The sequence below is a fragment of the Phacochoerus africanus genome, chromosome 2 (assembly GCF_016906955.1).
Source record: "Phacochoerus africanus isolate WHEZ1 chromosome 2, ROS_Pafr_v1, whole genome shotgun sequence".
NCBI lineage: Eukaryota > Metazoa > Chordata > Mammalia > Artiodactyla > Suidae > Phacochoerus > Phacochoerus africanus.
In genome coordinates this window covers 14487977-14508861 of record NC_062545.1, presented here as the reverse complement: position 1 = coordinate 14508861, position 20885 = coordinate 14487977, and the positions used below count along the sequence as shown (strand labels likewise).

Here is a 20885-nt window from a genome sequence, read left to right as displayed (position 1 = left end):
CCCACAACCTCATGGATACTCTCATGTTCTTAACCTCCACAACAGAAACTCCTTAATGTCCTTTTAACTCTCAAGTTTTCTTACATAGGAGGAAAATCTTGGTGCAGCAGGGATTGCAGAGAACCTCATGTTGGACAGAGACACATTCAAACTTTTGTGAGTCTCACCCTTCATGTGAGCGGGCCGGGGGTAGAAGATTATGCCCTGTTAGCCTAGAGGATCGCTAAGATCCTGTCCAGCATCCTGGCTTGTCTTCGCAGCATGCTTATAATACCCCTGATGTTGACAGAATTTTTTTTTTTTGGTCTTTTTATGGCCGAACCCACGGCATATGGAAGTTCTCAGGCTAAGGGTTGAATCAGGGCTGCAGCTGCCGGCCTACGCACAGCCCCAGCAACTGGGGATCCGAGCTGCTTCTGCGACTTACACCACGTCTCATGCAACACTGGATCCCTTAACCCACAGATGGAATCCATGAACTCATGGTTACCAGACGGGTTCTTTACCACTGAGCCATGATGGGAACTCCTGACTTTGACAGAATTTTATCAATAAAGTCAGAAGCCTGGTCCAGAACACAGAATTAGTTGGGAGCAGTCTGGTTCCTGAGAGAATTTTCCTGATTCTACTGGGGCCAGGACCAACCTCCAAAGTATGATGTTTTTTGCAAGCCCCATGCACCCAATTCTTCCATTCACCCTTTAGCAAGAGGCTGTCCTTGACAGGGTGCCATGTGAGCTGCAGGGCAGGGAGCTGCGCTGGAGAGCGGCGTGCCCAAGAGCTGAAGACCTGGTGGGATCTGGTGTCCTTTTAGCTGAATACACCCTTTCTTCATTTCATCCTCGCTGGACTTGATTTAGAGAGTAGTTAATGAAAGAACCGGACAGTTTTCTCCCAATTTTGTGTTTTTAAACAACAGCAACAACAAACAACCATTTGTATACACAAACGTTGCTGAAGGGGACATTTGGCTTTTTACAAGGGATAAACCTCTTTATTCAGGGGTATAAACTGAAACTCAGAGTGCCTTTTGTTGACTTGCTTTAAAAATCTGTAATTTGACATATGAACAATTATTAAGACATTTTAGTAGGTATCAAGCGTGTCCTTAAAAAGAAGTAGCAGATACATTGACTTTCCTGGCCCAGCAAATTTCACTCCAATCAGTCTCAACTATTGGTTATGGGATCCACTTTTTAAACCTATTAAAGTGGTGGGAGGAGGGGTGCATGAGAAGCTTGAATTTTTTACAAGAAAATAAATGTGGCCATTTTGCTGAATAGCAAGTGTCATGGAATAGAAAGAGAGTATTCAATGGGTCTTTAACTTTGTCCTGCAGGGTCACTTGTTTTCCTGGATGAAATGTAAAGCAAATCTGAAGACTTTTTCTAACTTTTGAGTAATAAAGGACTTCTACTCACTAATTAATACAACCAGTCCAATAGAAATATCAAACCATGTGAATTTTGTTTACTGGGGTATCTCTGCCTTTTTCCCAGTTCAGGCCTTGAACAAGCTTGCTTTTACCTGCAGCGGGACAGAGAGCAAATGGTCTCTTTTTCCTTTCCTCACATGTATAGATCTCCGTGCGTCTTGCCAGTTGAATTTCTGGTGCCTACAGGATTGAATTGGGTGGGTTAGGAGCAGAGGAAAGGGGCAAGAAATACTGTGGTGAGCTGGTGTCATAATTTCTGGATCTGTCAGGTGTTAGGAGCTCATACATGGCTCTTCTGAGGCACTCCCTGGACCCCTGCCCTGGGGTCCTCTCACCTGTCGCTTCTTCCCTGCAAGTCAGATGGCATCCTCTGACCAGGTTCAGATGGGTCTTCCTCAGCCTTGGACATCAGCGATGCTTTTGTTACTGAAGTTCTCCATCCAGTTTAGGCAGTTCTCTTGGGCTGGGTCCAAACTGAGCCTGCATTTGTTCTCCCTTGCACGTGGCCCATATTAGCTCCATCCTTTGCCTCCACAAACTTGAGGGCACAGCCCAATTCCAATATAGCCATCTTCTCTTTCTTGCCCACAGTGTGGTGAGCCAAGTTCTGTGGAACTTAAGATTTTCAGGGAGATCAGACACATGAAGCCGCCGTGTCTGCCAGTTCTCAGCACACTCTCCTTGAATTTTCTGAAAGTGTGTTGATGCTGCTGTTCTTGGGCTTGGGATGTGGGTGAACATGTTCTGTTTCTCTCCCCCGCCGCCCCAAGGTAGAGGGGGATGCATAACACACAGCTGTCACCAAAAATCCTCCAATTCCCTGACTCCTGATCCTTTCAGACTCTTGATGTGTGTCAAGGAAGAGTAAAATCTCTCTTATCTCCACCCTCCCCCCACCCCCCAAACCACTGCTTGGTGACTTCAACTCTTTGGAATTGTGCCATCTGATATTTAGGGCCCTTAGCCCAACATTGGGACCAAACAGCTCTATTTTAGTATTTTATTGACACAGGCACACATTTGACCAAAGAAACATGGTTCAGCTTTTTCTAACCTATTGACCATCCAAATCACTGGATTCAGTTAGTAAAAAGATTGAACTAATGAGGCCAATCTTTCTACCACCAGGAGTCTCCATCGTGGCATCCTGAATTGATTCCTGAACTTAGTCACCACCTTCAAGGAATTTCTAACGTTGTTTGGCAAATTGGCCTTATAATTGAAGTTTCTGGACATGAATAAAAGACTGTAGAGAGCTGGATAACATGAGATCTCCCCAAAGTACCATTAATAACAAATGCTGTTAATGATCACGAGGATTTATGGTGAGTGAATAGAACAGTTGCTTTTGGTCATGCTGCTGTGTGTCTGGTATCGGGGGGCCCTCAGAGTCATTCCATTCATACCTCTTGAATTTGTCAGCTGTGTGGTGGTGGATCTATTTGGCTTCTTTTGTAAAAATGAACAATTAATCATAAATACAAACCCTCTTTTTGTATTCAAAATACAAAATACATCGAAAGTCACAAGGATTGTTTTCCCATCTCTTATTGGGACTCACCTTCTCCAAATTCAGTGGTTTTAAGTATTGGTAGGACAGACATGACAAGAATAAAAGATAAGGTTAAAAAAATTAGTGTTTCAACATTACCGATGATTCTCTTACTAAAGAGATTCCAAATTAGACTGGAGATATGTTTGCCGTTTGAGTCCCAAGCATTTCAAGTGTATATCAAGGCAACTTAATACTTGATATTTGACTGTGCTTCAAAAATATTTCTTTTTATTTTTGTGAAAGCTGCAGCCATTTTTCTGACATGACAGCCACGACTTTGTGAACCATCTACCACTTATTTACCGGTTTAGAATCTAATGACGGATATTTGCCAGTCCTGTACAGTGCCTCAGCAGAAGGTGGTCTGCAGCAGTGGGTCTGAAATCACTGTGAAATAGCTAAAACTGGCATTTCAACAATTCATTCCGAAAACACACTGGATTCATAAGCGAGTTTCTGTTTTGCAAGTTTCCTTAGCCTGTTTCTGGTGTTAATGTTCTATTCTACACCTAAGGTGCCACTATGCATAGTTATTTTTTATCCCTAGGGAAACAGCCCTGATTTACACTCCGTTTCAATGATGTTGTGTTAAGCAAACTGTCATTTTGGAGTGGTAATAAGCAAACCTTCGATAACAGCTCTTTACTTCATCTGAAACCTTCTCATACCACAACCCTGGCTTTTATCACACTTCCTGTTACCTTTAATGCATTATTAGCTTGTGCTTCCGGGGCTCCTGTATTTGTTAACTACTGGAAAACAGTGGTGACAACTAGCAAGAAGGTCATGCATTTCCTATATCATGGCTTTTCATCGTTGCAACCACCCTTTGAGGTAGGGATTGTCCAGATGTTGTAGATCTCAAAAACTTTAATTTGTCCAAATTCGGCCAACCTCTGAATGGTCAAGCTGGTATTCAGACTAAAATATGTGAAAAGACGTAAAAAAGTACAAATTAAGACTGCTCAGAGATCCTATTTTGAGAAATATCAAAGACTTCAACGTTTCACCATATTTGCAAGGGTGGAGGAGGTCAAGTTGTACAGCCACTAGAGTGGGCATTTTGGCAACATCTACTAAAATGAAAGGTGTACGCATTAACCCAATGAAAACTGACTTATGCACAGGTTATGAATTGTAGCATTGTTGATAATTGCACAAGACTGGGGGCAAACTTAATTGCTATGAATGGGGGACGGGCAAAATAAATGATGGTTCTTCCATGCCGTTAAATACTACATGGTCATAAAAAGAACGAGGGAGATGTTTAGGTAGCAAAACAGAAAAATATATTGTTAATGAAAATAAGAAACATGGCACAAAACTGGGCACATACTACTCTTTTAGAAAAAGGATGCAGAAGAGTGTGTGTGTGTGTGTGTGTGTGTCTGTGTGTCTGTGTTTGTGTGTCTATGTGTGTTCTATATCCATGGGATATCTTTGAAAAACCAGTAACATGCTGTGTTCCTGTTGCAGCTCAGTGGTAATGAACTAGAATCCATGAGGATATGGGTTCAATCCTTATCTCTGCTTAGTGGTTTACAGATCCGGCGTTGCCATGAGCTTCGGTGTAGGTTGCAGACAAAGCTTGGATCTGGCATTGCTGCGGCTGTGGCGTAGGCCGGCAGCTGTAGCTCTGATTCAACCCCTAGCCTGGGAACCTCCCTATGCTGCAGGTGTGGCCCTAAAAAGAAAAAAGAAAAAAGGAAAAAAAAAAAAAGGAAAAGAAGAAAGAAAGTAAAAACAAACAAAAAACCCTGATAACCTTTGTAATTTGTGTTGCCTCTAGAAAGGGGAGGCAGGGAGAGGTAGGAGGAGATTCTGCCCTCATGGCTTTGGAAATATCATTTGAAGATTAAGACACAAAATATTTTGTATACTTAAAAATAAATGAAAGCCAGTTTTAAATGAAATGAAAGCCAATTTTAAATGAAGTGACATCTTAAGGCACCTGATCTTTGCTCAGTGAACAACCATCAGTTTTACCTTAGGCCTCTATTGAGGTTTTGAGCTATCAATAAATCAGCTCTAGGAGTTCAGCTGTGGCATAGGTTGTAGCTGTGGCTTGGATTCAGTCCCTGGCCTGAGAACTTTTATATGCTGTGGGTGCAACCAAAAAAAAAAAAAAAAAGAAATCAACTCTAGAGAAAGGATATTTTGGGAGGTATTGGTTGTTGTCAAAGCAATCCAAAGGAAAAGCCTCCTAAACTGATGACCAGCTTGTACTGCAATAGCTCAGAGCAAACAGAAATAATCCTCCCCCAACCAACCCAATTGTCAGAAAGACTAAGGCAACCTGGTTTTCTTTGCCAACTTTTTTCCTCCCCACATATAGACTGGGGTGGCAGGTGATGAAATCACCAGGAATATACACAGAGCTATTACAGCCATTGTGAGCAAAGTGCAGGCTCAGAGTCAGGAGGTTCTGGCTGAGTTTCTCTGGAAACTCGTTTAAACAATGGGAAGAGTTTGTAACTGGGAGTTGCAACTGACCAGTCGGCAAATGCTTGAGCCACCTGAAATGGTAAGCAGGTCTGGTGGGCAGAGGTGGAAAAGTTAAGTAGAGAGTGAAGGGGTGAATTTGGGCTGATTGGGAAACACTCATTTAAATGAATGCCGCATTTATTTTCAAGAATAAGCAGGTACAGAGTCATGAGCAAGAGCTTTATTTAGTTCAATCTTTCTTACGCCCATTCTGAAAAAGCTAAATTACAACGTCAGAAAGAGTCAAAGATCACATTTTGCGTGAAAGAAAAGCCAGAGGAGTGTGACTGTTAGACACTTTTTGATGTTTCACACAAGCACTCAGAAAATGACTTTATTGCTTTTTATGTTCTTCCATCTCTAGTGTTGCAATGTAGCGAGGGGCTAAATTTTAGGTGTTTAGAATAGTCTCACCTTTAGTTTTCCTTTGGGAAAATCATTAGTCCCTCTGAGTTGACAGCTATGGAACATACTCTGAAAGCCATAAGTTTGCCCCCAGGCACTGCTTAGGCTTGTTTATTACAGATCATTAATTGCTTACACAAGAACAAAGACTGTCCAGGTGAGAGTAAGAACATATCCTTGTTGAAATGTGAAGAATTCGCTTAGGCACCCTTGGGGTTACTCAAGAGATAGTCTGGTACTGCTCCGTCCTGTTTGGAATTTTCAAACCTCTTGAGAAAGAAAAGCACAGGGTACACTTTAGCTCCTGTAAATTTATAAATACCTCCTCCCATGCACTTCTTGCAATTCTATGAGTAGAGATTTCCTTAGTTTAATAGGATTTCTCTTTATAAAAAAACACCAATACCTGCATGTGAGGTGAGAATGGAAATTAGTTCCATCAGATCTATTCCTATAAATTGCATTCTGGAATTAAGACTTTGAACAAGCTAGACTGTTGGGATGGGGGTTGGGAGAGTGGGCAGTGGTGCAGCTTGAACCCTGGGCAGCCCTTCCAAATCCAGGCCTGAGAAGGCTGTGCTGAGGAAGGAGTGTTGTGACCCGCACTGCTGAAGGGGGAGGCAAGGGAGTTAAGGACACACATGTGAGAGAGAACACAGTGGCTGGGCAGTCAGTTTTTTTCTGCTACGAGTTCTAATTAGAATCCAGGGTCTCTCTAGGGTGACCCATGTTGATTAGAGCTGGTCTTAGAGAAGAGACAGGCTTGAGAGCAGATAAGGAACAGGTAGAGATGTATTAAGGACAGAAAATTGAGAAGAGGGGTAGGGTGGGGAAAAGGGGAAAAGTTGCCGTTTGGACATTTTAGTCATTTATTAGCATTTGGCATAAAAGTTTGTGGAATTATTTTTTCTTTGTATTTATGGTACAAAAAGTTGCTGGAAAATGTCATGAAAAGTAATGTCTTTCTTTGAGAATCAACTGAAGGTTTGCTGCTACATTCTTCTGAATCTTTGAGTGTGTATAATGTTATTCCCAATAATCTTTCCAGTTCTTTTAAGAAGCGCTGGTTTTATGATCCAGCAATCCCAGTCCTGGGCATATATCCAGACAAAACTACAATTCAAAAAGATACATGCTCCTGTATGTTCATAGCAGCACTATTCACAATAGCCAAGACATGGAAACATACTAAACATCCATCAACAGATGAATGGATACCAAAGATGTGATACATATATACAATGGAATACTACTCAGCCATAAAAAATGAAATAATGCCATTTGCATCAACATGGATGCATGTAGAGATTCTCATACTAAGTGAAGTAAGACAAAAAAAGAGAAAGACAAATACCATATGATATCACTTATATGTGGAATCTAAAATATGGACAAATGAACCTATCTACAGAACTGAAACAGACTCACGGACATGGAGAACAGACCTGTCATTGCTGAGGGGGAGGGCGAGGGAGTGGGATGGACCAGAGTTTTGGGTGGGTAGATGAAAACCATTACATTTATAGTGGAAACACAACAAGGTCCTACTGTATAGCACAGGGACCTATATCCAGTCTCCTGTGATAGACCATGATGGACAAGAATGTTAAAAAAGAATGGACTTTTATGTATAATGGAGTCACTTTGCTGTACTGCAGAAACTGGCATACATTATAAGGAAGCTATGGTTTTTAGGAAGGCTAGGACTTTGGGATCATAACATAGTTTCTATGATGAGTAAGAGAGCAAAATGGAAAGGTAACTCTAATGTCTTTCAAATTAGTTTCTCTTGGAAATTGGAATGTGTCAAATATAATTAAGCAATTTTTTTGGTGAAGGATATTATATATGTAAGTTTGTGCAATTTAGAAGGATACAGGAAGGATATACAGTCTTTCTTTGGCTAGAAAGTTTGATTTGAATGATATAGATGTAAAGCTTGGACCTTAATGAACTCTCTTCCAGGAGTAATGCATGAGATTTCATTTCTTCATGTTTCATAAGGCAAGTCATTCTCTGAACTGAAGTCGTTTCAGTGTTTTTCACTTATGTTTCCAAACCTTTCTCCACATTTCTTTACCAGTGCTTTGAGAATGTGAAAGTGGTCTTGTGTTTTCCAGAGTTGGAAAATGTTAAGACTCTAAGAACAGCCCATTAAGCCCCTGAGAGTATGTCCTCCCCCCCGCCCCGCACCCCCCGGCCATGCCAGCAGCACGTGTAAATTCCTGGGCCAGGGATCAAACCCTCGCCATAGCAGTGACCCAAACTGCTGCAATGACAATGCCAGATCCTTAACCTGCTATGCCACAAGAGAACTCCTAATATTATGTCTTAATTTGATGATGCTAATCATGGCCCACACTAAAAGAAGAAAGAATTCAGTCTCAACACAGAGAGAATAGGGGTATGGTAGAAAGAACAATGCACCCTAAATTTGGAGGCCAAAGTCTAGGCCAGTTCCTCTGGACTAAACATTCAGCAAGTATGACCTTTCTTTATAGATACAATTAAGAGCTTGGACTTGACAACTCATAAAGTGGCCATTAATTTTAATAGCCTATTAGGAGATAAGAAATCTGAGTTGTTCTAGAAAATATGAATATGTTTCCAAACTCTTCTGTAAGCTCTGGTTCTGAATTCTAGCCATGATATTCACTCCTTTTCAATTAAGTTATTAAGGAATTCAGTTGACAATGCAAATGTGATATCTGGGAGGGGTTTAAACATTCGTTATTCAAATAGTATTTACTGGGGCCAGGCATTGTACTAAGCAATGGACTCGTGACTTGCAAAAGACAGTCCCTGTGTGCCTTTTTAAAATTTATAGGTCAGTGGGAAGATATAGGAAAATACACAGGAAAGTCCAACAGTGTGATAAGAACTATAACCAGGGATTTTTAGGGAGCTGTTGGTATTTATAGACAGGCAACCAGTAGACAATCAAGGATATCAAGGAAGGCTTCGTGGTGGCTGTGATATTTCAAGGAAGACTTAAAGGATGAATAGGGATAAGTCAGATGAAAAGGAATGGGAGGGAAATTTCAGGTAGAGTGAATCAAAAATACAAATATTTAGATTCAGAAAGAATCCAGAGAGGTTGAGGAACTTGAAAGTAATTCAGTACGGCAGGCACACAGTACCAGTGGGAGATGGGTGGGAATGCTGGAGCAATGAGAATAATAATTCAGTTCCTTTGCTCTTGAGACTAATTACTCTTCCCATAGCATGATTAGTGGAAGAAAGAGACTGGAGGCACATTTGGGAGAGAAGAGAGTGCCCTGGAAATAATAATGATGATGAGAAAAGGGAGTAGACTCCAAAGAGATCAAGGAGGCAAATAAAAAAGATTTGTGAGAGATCAAATATAGGGAGTGAGAAAGAGGGTCAAGGCTGAAGACTGGAGTTTTTTGGCTTGCATAATTCCATCAACAGCAGTGCCATTTGCTAAAACAGGCAACGGAGGGAGGAAGAGGCCTGGGGAAAAGATAAGTTAATTTTGGACAAGTTGTGCTTCACAGGGCCAGCACGGAGTAGGTGCTCAATAAATATTTATTGAAGGAATGAATGCACAAGGAAAAATGTCTAAGAGGTATCTGGAAATGGCTCCTAGACAGCAGAGAGCTTTGAATTGGAGGTGTCCATTTTCACGTCTTCAATGGGCGGATGGAATTTAGAACTCTGGGTGGTTGAGATCATCCAGAGGAAGAAGTATCCAGGGAATAAGAGGGCCTGGGGTCTGAACCCAGAGGAATACCAACACCTGAGGGCAGACAAAGCAGAGCTGCGTTTGGAAGAGGCTGAGTAGGAGGGGCCATTAAAGTAGGACTAAATACTAAACCTCTAGAAGTGAGCTCTTTGAGGGCAGAGATATTTGTTGTTTATGTTTGGGTGGCTGCTATGGACTTACTTTCCCAAATTTATATGCTGAAGCCCTCATCTCCAATGTGACTAAATCTGGAGAGAGGAAGCAATTAAGGTTAAATGAGGTCATGGGTGGAGCCCTAATCCAATACAACCGTGCCCTATGAGAAAAGAGAGGTCTCCCTACCAGATGAGAACACAGGGAGAAGGCCACTGTCTGAAAGCCAGAAAGTGAGTCCTCGAGAGACCCTGATCAAGCTGGTATCCTGATCTTGGACTTCTAGCCTCCAGACCTGTGTGAAAATAGACTTCCTGTTGTTGAAGCCACTCAGTCTATGGTATTCTGTTATGGGTGGTGCCTGAGCTGAACAAAGGCAGGGCCCAACACTTCGCAATGGTCCTGGTTAATAGCAGATAATCAATATTTTTTGAGTGAGTTAAATAATTAAATAAATAAGTAATTGAGTTATTCTTTGGCATGCTTAGAAATATATCCGTGCCTTGAGACAGTAGGATTGTTTCTGAGAGGTTTGAGAGGTGGGGGGGGGGGAGCCACTGGCTAGCATAGGGGTTCTGGGTGCTTAGGGAGACAGTTATCCAGATAAGTGTGATAGCAAAATTGAAGGAAGACCTGAAGAGGCACATCCCTTTATTTCTTTATTTTTCTTTATTTCTATTTTTTTACCATGTGACGAAGGCTGGTTCTAAAATAAGGCCAGGTTCCTGGTTGATTACTAGGTGTGTGTGCATGCCTGCGTGTGTGTGTGCAAAGGCCCTCCTTAACAGTAGATAGGACTACTTGTATCAACTTGAATTTAAGTGCAATCTGGATATTACTCTCCACAGAGAAATAATACCCTAGGCAGGCAATGAGATTCCTCAAGTAAACAACAGATGAAGGAAGAGGGACAAGTGTAATAATAATTAGAATAATGGGAAGTCTTTTATCATGTCATTTATAAAGTACTTTCTCAACTGTCTTATGCCACATGAAATACAGTTCAAGTACATGAAAATTCCTCTAAAAATGTAAGATGAAAGTGACTAAATTCTATTAAGCTGGTGAATTAAATCTAAAGTCACTGATTGACTCAAAATAAAAAGTAACCATTCTGCCTGACAACCAAAAATCCAGACGATCTCCACGTTCTGGGTAGGAAGACATAAAATGGCATCTGAGGTCCTGGGTTTCATGAAAGTAAGGGTCTTGGGTTTGATTCTTGGCTTACGAATCATTTAAAAATTTTTATTAAGCAATATTGAAAAAGAAAAACAGAAACGGAGGAATTAGGCTCCCTGACTTCAGACAATATTACAAATCTACAGTTGTCTAAACAATATGGTACGGGCATAAAAACAGAAATATAGGTCAATGGAACAGGATCGAAAGCCCAGAAATAGCCTCAGGCATCTATGGTTGACTCATCTATAACAAAGGAGCCAAGACCATATAGTGGAGGAAAGATAGTCTCTTCAATAAGTGGTGCTGGGAAAACTGGAAAACTACATGTAAAAGAATGAAAATAGAACACTATACACAAAAATAAACTGAAAATGGATTAAAGGCCTAAATATAAGGCCAGATACATAAAACTCCCAGAGGAAAACATAGGCAGAATGCTTTTTGACATAAATCACAGCAACATCTTGTTTGATCCACCTCCTAGAATAATGATGATAAAGACACAAATAAACCACTAGGTCCTAATTAAACTCAAAAGCTTTTGCACAGCAAAGGAAACCATGAAAAAAAAAATGAAAAGACAACCCACAGAATGGGAGAAAATCTTTGCAAATGATGCAGCAGACAAGGACCTAATATCCAAAATATACAAGCAACTCATACAGCTGAACAACAAAAAATGAAACAATCTAATTGAAAAATGGGCAGAAGACTTAAGCAGACAATTCTCCAAAGAAGACGTACAAATGGCCAATAGGCACATGAAAAAAATAAATGTTCAGCATCACTAATCGTTAGAGAAATACAAATCAAAACTACAATGAGGTACCACCTCAAACCTGTCAGAATGGCCATCATTAACAAGTCAATAAATAACAAATGCTGGAGAGGTGTGGAGAAAAGGGTACCCTCCTTCACTGTTGGTGAGAATGTAAATTGGTACAGCCACTATGGAAAAAAGTATGGAGCTTCCTCAGAAAACTAAATATAGAACTACCATATGATCCAGCAATCCCACTTATGGGCATATATCTGGAAAAACTTTCATTGGAAAGGTTACATGCACCCCTATGGTCATCTCAGCACTATTCACCATAGCCAAGACATGGAAATAACCTAAATGTCCATCGACAGATGAATGGATTAAGAAGATGTGGTACATGTATACAATGGAATACTACTCAGCCATAAAAAGATAAAACTAATGCCATTTGCAGCAACATGGATGGAACTAGAGATTCTCATACTAAATGAAGTGAGCCAGAAAGAAAAAGACAAATACCATGCGATGTCACTTATTTGTGGAATCTAAAATACGGCACAGGTGAGCCTATCTACAAAACAGAAACAGATCATGGCTGAGGAGAGCAGACTCGTGTTCCCAGGGGATGGGCTGGATGGGCAGTTTGGGGTTTTTGGATGCAAACTGTTGTATTTGGAATGCATGGGCAATGGGACCCTACTGTACAGCACAGGGATATGTGTGTGATTGGGTCACTTTGCTGTACAACAGAAATTGAAGAAACATTGTAAATCTACTATACTCTAATAAAAAAGAGAAAAAATTATTTATTTAATGTTGGAGTGGAAGGGGAAGAAAAAACTGTTGAAGAAGATGTTTCAGAATCTTGACTTCATTTGGCTTCCCCACTAACTTGTATCATTCAGATTTATGTGACATTTGATCATGTAAAGCCTGTTTTAACTAAAAATGTCCATGAATAGAGTGTTAGTAAAATTCTGTGGTCTTGATTCCAGGGAAAGGAGTCTGACTGAGAGAGGGATGGCTCTGTATCTTGATGCCCTGATAATGCTGTATGCCTAGCAAGGGACTGTCATGACATTGGCTGGAAATGGACATGTGCTTCAATATGTAAGAGGTCATGGTCCATAGTCTAGGCCAAGAGTCACAGTCAATCTATAGTGACAGAAATCAGAGCAGTGGTTGCCTATGTGGATTAGGGGTTGGCTAGAACAAGGCAGAAGGGAACTTTCTCGAGTGATGGATAAACTCTATGATTTTGTCGAGATGGTTGTCATGTGGATCTATCGGAACTCATCAAACTGTACACATAAGATATGTGCATTTTGGGAGTTTCCCATTGTGGCTCAGCAGTAACAAATCTGACTCATATCCATGAGGATATGGGTTCGATCCCTGGCCTTGCTCAGTGAGTTAAGGATATGGTGTTGCTGTGAGCTGTGGTATAGGTCGCAGATACATCTCAGATCCTGCATTGCTGTGATGTAGGCCTGCAGCTGCCGCTCTGGTTCAACCCCTAGCCTGGGAACTTCCATATGCCACAGGTGTGGCCCTAAAAACAAACAAACAAAAAAACAAAACAAAAAAAAAGGAAAAAAGATATGTGCATTTCACTGCATATAAATTTTACCTCATTAGGCAAAAATCAAAGGTCAGTTGAAAAAAGCCTAGGAGCTAATCAAACACTCTTAAAATAAAGAGTATGAACCATTTTTTTTTTAAAGCAGATAGGGAAATTCATTTTTCTTCTACTTTAGAGATAAAGAGATGGTGTCAAGTAAATGTACAAAGACAAACTCCTAAGCAGAGCATTTGCCATCAAAATAATGATCAGTTTGAACTGAGCTGGAGCTCCATGCCTCAGAATGAAGGAACCATTTCTAGGAGTGTAAGCTATTTTGGAAATATTTCCACATTTATTTGCTTTCATGTTTCTGTTGGAGGAATAATGTTTTTGTAAATGTAAAAAGCTTTTAATGGAGCTAGAGAAGCAACTACGTTTGGTCATAGTATTATCTGGTTACAAACTAAAAATTCAGAGCTCTCTTGTGAATCACGCTGCCAAGAACTGCAGGCTTAATCCTTAAGATTGTATGAGTTTGAATTTTGACTTTATGACCTCAGTCAGTATGAGGATACAAAGATAACCATTTAGGAAAAACAGTTTGAAAATGGTAGAACATTACATGGAAGGTTAGCTTTTACAGATGGTTATCCAGAGAGATATAATATTATTTTATCCTTTTAAATATCTGGATTAATAAACTAGCCAATATTTGATGACCTAATATGACCAGGTACAGTGCTAGGCACTCAGAAAATTCCCAAATCACTCTTTTTTTTTTTTTTTTTGCCTTTTTAGGCCATACTCATGACATATGGAAGTTCCCAGGCTAGGGGTTGAATCGGAGCAGCAACTGCTGGCCTATGCCACAGCCACAGAAACGTGGGATCCCAGCCACGTCTGTGACCTACACCACAGCTCAGGTCAATGCCAGATTCTTAACCCGCTGAGCAAGGCCAGGGATCGAACCCATATCCTCATGGATACTGGTCAGGTTCATTACCACTGAGTCACAATGGGAACTTCCACAATAACTCTTGGCAGACCCTGTCCTCGGGGAACTTCTGAGCAGCATATATAGCAGATTCAAGAAAGAATGTAATAAATGCATGAGAAATGCCAATGGAGTTCAGAAAAGAGGACATTACTTTTGGGTAAAGACTAAAGGAAGGCATTATTGATGTGGGTGCTTTGGGGCTGGACTTTTAAAAAGGCTTTTCCCCTGACAAGCCAGCAAGGCAGGGTTGTATAGAATGTCTTCCAAAAAGATGTGAGTGTTTGGAGTGTCAAGGTTTTTTGTTTTTTTGTTTGTTTTTGTTTTTTCCTCTATAGCTGACCCATCCGCTACACATGGGGGAGAGATACACTGGACAGGATGGTTGTGAGAAGAGAGGAAGCCCTGAACTCCGGAGGAAGCCACGGTCTGGGTGAAAAGTGAAGCCGGGTCATGAGAAAATGGATCTCTAAGCTGTAAAAACCAAGGAAATAAAAGGCAGCAGGGTCTGGGAAGAGTGAGGGAGAGGGAAGAGGCAGCTATTCCTAGATTCCTAGGAGACTCTTATTTCTGGTAAGGTAACGAGGGGCTGAAGGAGGGTCATCGGGGTCAGGGAAAGGAAGACGCAGCCCGGCTAGAATGCTCAGGTGCATGGAGAGCCAGGGAAAGCCAGCCCTCGGAGAAACCCATGAGGCTTCAATCTGGGTGACTGGAGACATATCGATGCTGTTCACAGACCGGGGGGTTGAGAGGAACCCCGTGTTTAGGGGAGAAAGAAAGATGACTCATACCAGCGAAGCCCAGGAGACCGCTAGAAAAGTGGGTCTAGGAGATGCACACAGTGGTGGAGCCAGAGAAACAGACTTGACCCTGATTCACCAGCAAGTGTGAGCCTGTGCAGCAGGAGAGGGCAGAGAGCGACCAGGAGGGAGCTGGGATCCTGACAGTGAGGTCAGCTGCCAGAAGCACTAGAAGAAAACTGGCAAAAAGACGGAATAATTGGATCTATTATGAAATAATAATTGGAATAACAATAATGGGAACAAAATATGGTCATCCAGTGTTCTACCAAAAAAAAAGAAAAGATGAAGAAAAGTGGCTAGGTACACCTACTATCATGAAGCCGGAGGGGTGACTTTTATCAGGAAGAGGAAAGAGAATGCCTGAAAGAGAGCTTTCGGGGAAAAATGCCTTATTTGGACATCTTGGAGTAACTTGCAGAGTAGTTGAAGTCTATGCAGAGATAACAAGACTTCTCCTCCCTATGTTCATGGAGAATATTTTCAGAGTCCCCGTCCTTCCTCCTCTTGTCCCTTCTTTTTTCCTCTCTTCCCACCTCCCCCATTCCTTCTTTGCCTCCACTTCCCTGCCCCCTCCTCCCTTTCTGGAACATTCCTGTTTTATTCTGGATTGGCCTAGTGCATGGGTGGCCATTGTTGGCCTAAAGGAGGAGTTTAGATTCACCAGGAGCAACAGTGAAGGGCTCTGGGCTCCCATACTGCAATATTTTGGATCTTTCAAGGCACAAAATATGTATTTGCACTATGACATCATTAATATTTTTGTAATTTAAAAAAAATAATTTTCTTTATTTTGTACTGGTCTCAAGAGCCACTCATAAATCTCTTGGTAACCACATAGGGTCCCAGGGCCAGAGACTGGCCACTCCTGGCATTGTGATTAGAGTCATTTAATACCCAAAGGCAGTGACTAATGTCTGGCAACAGAGGCACCACTAGGCGTCACACGTCCTGAGACATTGGTGAGGGCACACTCGAGCACCTTCTTATTGTGCGTTAGGACCACGGTCAAGAGAAAAGTTGAGAACCTGGGGGATCCACGTGGGCGCCTTTGGGAAACGAGAGACCCCCTCCGTCCCCATGATCCATGCCTCTCCCACCAGAAAGCCTGAGATCGGTGTCAAACGAAGGTACCACCACCTTGGTCTTATCTTCATACCCTGGGGTCTTAATAATATTTTTTTTCATGTTTACAGAAAGCAGTCAACTGAGCTATTCGTGGAAAGGTTTGTGGGTTTGGTTAACGAGGTGGAGGAATATTACATTTCAGTTGGAAACACATCCCTAGAATGCCAAAACATTTATTCCAGAGTCTGGTTTCCTGGTGCAATGGGAGGCAAGGCAACAGTGTGTCTGTTCAGAGACTGGGGGCTGGGGCCAGCAAGGCGTCTAATCCAAGTGTAGCCCAGAAGGCTTTTATTGTTAAATTATATTCTTTGGGAAAAACTGCCCATGTCACATTTTGTAAACTTGACATCCACGCACTTTTGACGGGCATTCTATTTCAGCCATAAGCCTATGATTTCCAGCCCTGGCTTCCCTCTTGCCCAGGATGGCAGTGGGAAACATGGAGCCCTTTCTAGGCTCCAAAGGTAAGGAGCAAGAAGGGCTGGAGTTGTGCTTCTCCGCAGTAATGCTGTCTTGAGTGTGCCCCCCTGCTCCCCTCCAGCAGACCCGCAAGCTTCTCCTCACTGCCCACTGCCATTCATCCAGCTCTGAGCAGCAGCCCAGCTGCCGTGTCTGCCGGGAGGGGCTGCCAAGTGCCCTGCCTACTGGCTGCTTCCCGATTCCCTGCCATTCCACATACAAACACATCCCCACACGCTCTGCCTTGCTCACACACGGAGCCACAGGCACATGTGAGCACATTCTTTCCTTCCTTCTCACTGTCTCAGCCCTTGACTTCTACAAGCCCATGGAACATTTCTGGAAAGGCGCTCTTGATCCAGCAGGGTAGGATTGTTTTGATTTCTCTCTGTAGCTTTAGCATTTTGAGAAAGCAACTTACCTTTCTGGCCAGTGTCTGTATCCTAGCAGGGAGATGAGGGTTTGCTTTCTCCATGGGTTTACGTGTGCACCTCCTGCTGCTGTCAGGACTTGTAGGGTTCTTTGTGTAATTTACATATAATTCGACAGGTTCCGATTTTTAAGAGCCCTCTGAAGTGCTTTTGCATGGGTTTCAAAAAGATATTTGAAAATTGAAAGTGTGATTTACGGAAACGAAGTCAATCTGTGAAAAAATTGCTTGGGAAAGTGATGGTTGCTGGCCATAAAGAGAAATATCTGTGATTCACCTAATGTGTTGTTAACCCTTTCTTGGCTTACAATCTATAGTTACTGATGCTGAGCTCAATTTTGGCTTCATGGTAAATCAGCAACATTTGCATTTATTCCCAATGGTCTGTCTGTTTTTTTTTTTTTTTAATAAATATTGGGTAAAGTGTATAATTATTAGTATAAAGATATCCCAAAATATTACTCTCAGTAACAGCATCCTTGGCATTTATATATGACACAAACATTTTGTCAGGTATTCTGTCAGATGTTTGGGATAGCAATTAAAGCAAAGTATCAGATGGCTGTATAGAGTTCCTTAGGCTGGGGCAAAGGAAGTTTATTAAAAAGTATAAACTATCCAAGATTGCAGGTGCAAATATATTTACCATATCTTTTTATATGTGCTTATATATACTTTATATGCTATGTAATATACATTATTATCTGTTATACACACACATATATAATGTACTTGAGCATGTTTAGCTTTTAATTCAGTTCAGAACTTTTTACTATTTCTTTTCCAATCTGAATATTTGATTCTGCTTATCCTAGTCCAAGTGAACCAAGAAGGTCCAATTGTAGGATAAAAGAACAGACATATATCATTGCATTTCAAAATGTGTTTGGTGAGACCAACAGTGTAACATAATTGCCAAAGATTTGGTTAATGAGCCGAGGTTATGCTTCTTTCTGGAAAGGTCACATTTCATATTCAGTTTTCTGAAGTTTTGGTTGCATAATCTGTGGAAGGCATGAATACCCATGTCTGCCTAACGGGAGGTTTCTGTAAATCGTCATTCACATTAGAATTCCTGATGGGAGCAAGTACAGTACTGCGGCCAAAGACAAACAGACAAGTCGGGCTGGGGGAATCTCAGATGGTCTTGGCTGGAGGGGATGACTTTGGGAGAATTTTGCAGATGAGGAGAACTGAGCTGGGCAGCACTCCCCTGACTGCAAAACGCAGCTCTTTCTATAGTACACCTTGAGTCTCCGCCCCCTTTCCCCCAGATGCCTCCTATCTGTCCCCCGAGCTGCTAAATATAGCCGTCTGCTTATGCCCCCGCACACCCCATTCTATCTGCCCTATCTCGGTTACAGAGTGGTCCTCCCCAGGGTCACTCTCTGTACACACTCCGTATTTCCAGCCAACGAGGAGCGTGAATCCAACAGCGAGAGAGACAAACAGAGATAGATTGGAGCCTGGCACCGGGCACATAAGGTAGCACGTTCGAGAGAGCCGGCCCCTGGATTAGTCTTCCGAGTTTGTTTTAAACCCCGTCTTCTCCGGGCCACCTTTAGGAGATCCCTCTGCGCCTCCGCCCTCCTGCAGTGAAATGCAGCCTCTATCCAGCAGCGACAAGTAAAGTAAAGTTCAGGGAAGCTGCTCTTTGGGATCGCTCCAGAACGAGTTGCGCCTGGAGTGATGTTTAAGCCAACGTCAGGGCAAGGCAACAGCCCCCTGGCCGGCTTCCAGCACCTTTGTAATGCATATGAGCTCGGGAGACCGGTACTTAAAGTTGGAGACCCGGGCCCGGGAGTTGGCGGAGCGCGCTCGCGCCGGGCTGCACTTGCTCGCGTCCGGCCGCCTCGCTCCCCGGGACGGGCCGGCTCCCAGGGCAGGGCCAGAGCTCGCGTCGCGGCGGGACATGCGCCGCGCCGCCTCTAACCGCGGGCTGTGCTCTTCTTCCAGGTGGCCGGCCGGCTGCTGAGCCCTCCGCCGCGGGGGGAAACGGTTTGCGCCTTGCCCGCGGCCACTGACCATGACCATGACCCTACACACCAAAGCGTCCGGCATGGCCCTGCTGCACCAGATCCAAGCCAACGAGCTGGAGCCCCTGAACCGCCCGCAGCTCAAGATCCCCCTGGAGCGGCCCCTGGGCGAGGTGTACGTGGACAGCAGCAAGCCCGCCGTGTATAACTACCCCGAGGGCGCCGCGTACGACTTCAACGCCGCGGCCGCCGCCTCCGCGCCCGTCTACGGCCAGTCGGGCCTCGCCTACGGCCCGGGGTCGGAGGCGGCGGCGTTCGGCGCCAACGGCTTGGGGGGCTTCCAGCCGCTCAACAGCGTGTCTCCGAGCCCGCTGGTGCTGCTGCACCCGCCGCCGCAGCTCTCGCCCTTCCTGCACCCCCACGGCCAACAGGTGCCCTATTACCTGGAGAATGAGCCGAGCGGCTATGCGGTGCGCGAGGCCGGCCCTCCCGCCTTCTACAGGTACCCGCGCCGCCCGCCGCGCCACGTCGGGGTGGCCGCCGCGCGCCCGGCGGCGGGAGGGAGCGGGGGGCGAGGGGCCGCGCCGCCGGGAGCTCGCGGGGCCCGCAGGCCGCGGGGCTGGGCACCCGGCAGCCCGGCCGCCGCCGGCGCCGCGGACGCGCGACCCGAGGGCTAGGGCGCGACCCGGCCCGGGGTCACGGGTGGATCTCGTGTTCGAGAGTCAAGTTCTCTGGCCTGGCAGCTTAAAAAAAAAAAAAAAAAAAAATTTCTACTCTCCACCCCGCCTACTGTCTGCGTGAGAAGCAGGTCCGAAACCCCGTGTGCTTTCCAACTAAACCCAGTATTAGAGAACCGTGCAAAGCAGAGGTTATTTGTGGGGAGAAACGCCCCAGACCAAATAAGCACAAGGTGCTTTGAGTCCCTGGAAAAGGTCCCGCTTTGGCTGTAGGTGTTGGGGCAGGCGGAGCTCAGAGTTTTCTTTTTTACATAGTCTTATTATTTTACAATTTTGTTTTAACGTGCTTGCAAAATTTCCTTTCACCTAGAATTTCGGATTGGCTATATGCACGCTGTGCCGCTGGTGAGCTGGTGATGGTGATGAGGGGGTGCTGATTTCCTTGGGAAGCGGTTCCTAGCAGCCCTTTGCTTGTCCTCCCTGTCCCACCTCCGAGAGAGGCTGTAGGACTGACCGAACGCTCCTCAGATGAGCAAGAGTTGAATGGGTCTCAAGGAGTTTCTGATTTCTGAGTTATCTGGCGGAGTCCGTGTCAGAGCAGCTTGCTGGCAGAAGACTTCTGACAGCCGGAGATTTATAACTGTCCTGTGAGTTAAAAACATGCCACATCGAAGCACGAGTGTTTTGAAATACTTCCCTGCCAGCTAAGTTTCATTTCTGGCCTGCGGGGCTGAGAATGCCCTGGGAGTGGTGTGTGTGGGTTCAGCCCAGTTCTGTGCCTTTCATTCTCAGGAGAAGCAACAGATAGTTAGTCGTTCAGGATAGACAGGAACACTTTTGTGACTTAAGAGGCAAGTGTTTTTTGTCCTATTTTTTTTTTCCCCCTAGTAGACACTATACTTTCCTTCGATCCTCTTCCTCCCATTTTCCCTTTGACAGTTTCTCCCTTCTCTTCCTGATGGACTTTGCAGAGGGTTTAGGCAGGGGGTCCTGGTGAGTACCTGCACCCTAGGTGCTGCTGGACAGGGATACCCTGGGTGGGTTTGGGAGGCCTCCCAGCCACCCTCGTGGCTGGATGCTGGGTTAGGCACTGCCTGGCTGGACACTGCTGGTGTGTGGACATGCCCTCCACCCTCACCCAGACCCTTCTGTATTGCAAGCTGTGGGCCGT

The 20885-nt window shown here is 43.9% G+C and overlaps 1 protein-coding gene across 2 annotated transcripts in view; it reads left to right on the top strand.

The window, feature by feature from the left end:
- Positions 1-19085: 19085 nt before the first annotated feature.
- Positions 19086-20885, top strand: part of ESR1 (estrogen receptor 1) — a 279219-nt gene continuing 277419 nt past the window's right edge. For both annotated transcript variants that reach the window (XM_047769921.1, XM_047769920.1), the window contains exon 1: positions 19086-19539. In XM_047769921.1, coding sequence (XP_047625877.1) covers positions 19088-19539 — 452 coding nt within the window. In that variant the 5' untranslated portion in view covers positions 19086-19087. The remainder of the gene's footprint in view (positions 19540-20885) is intronic.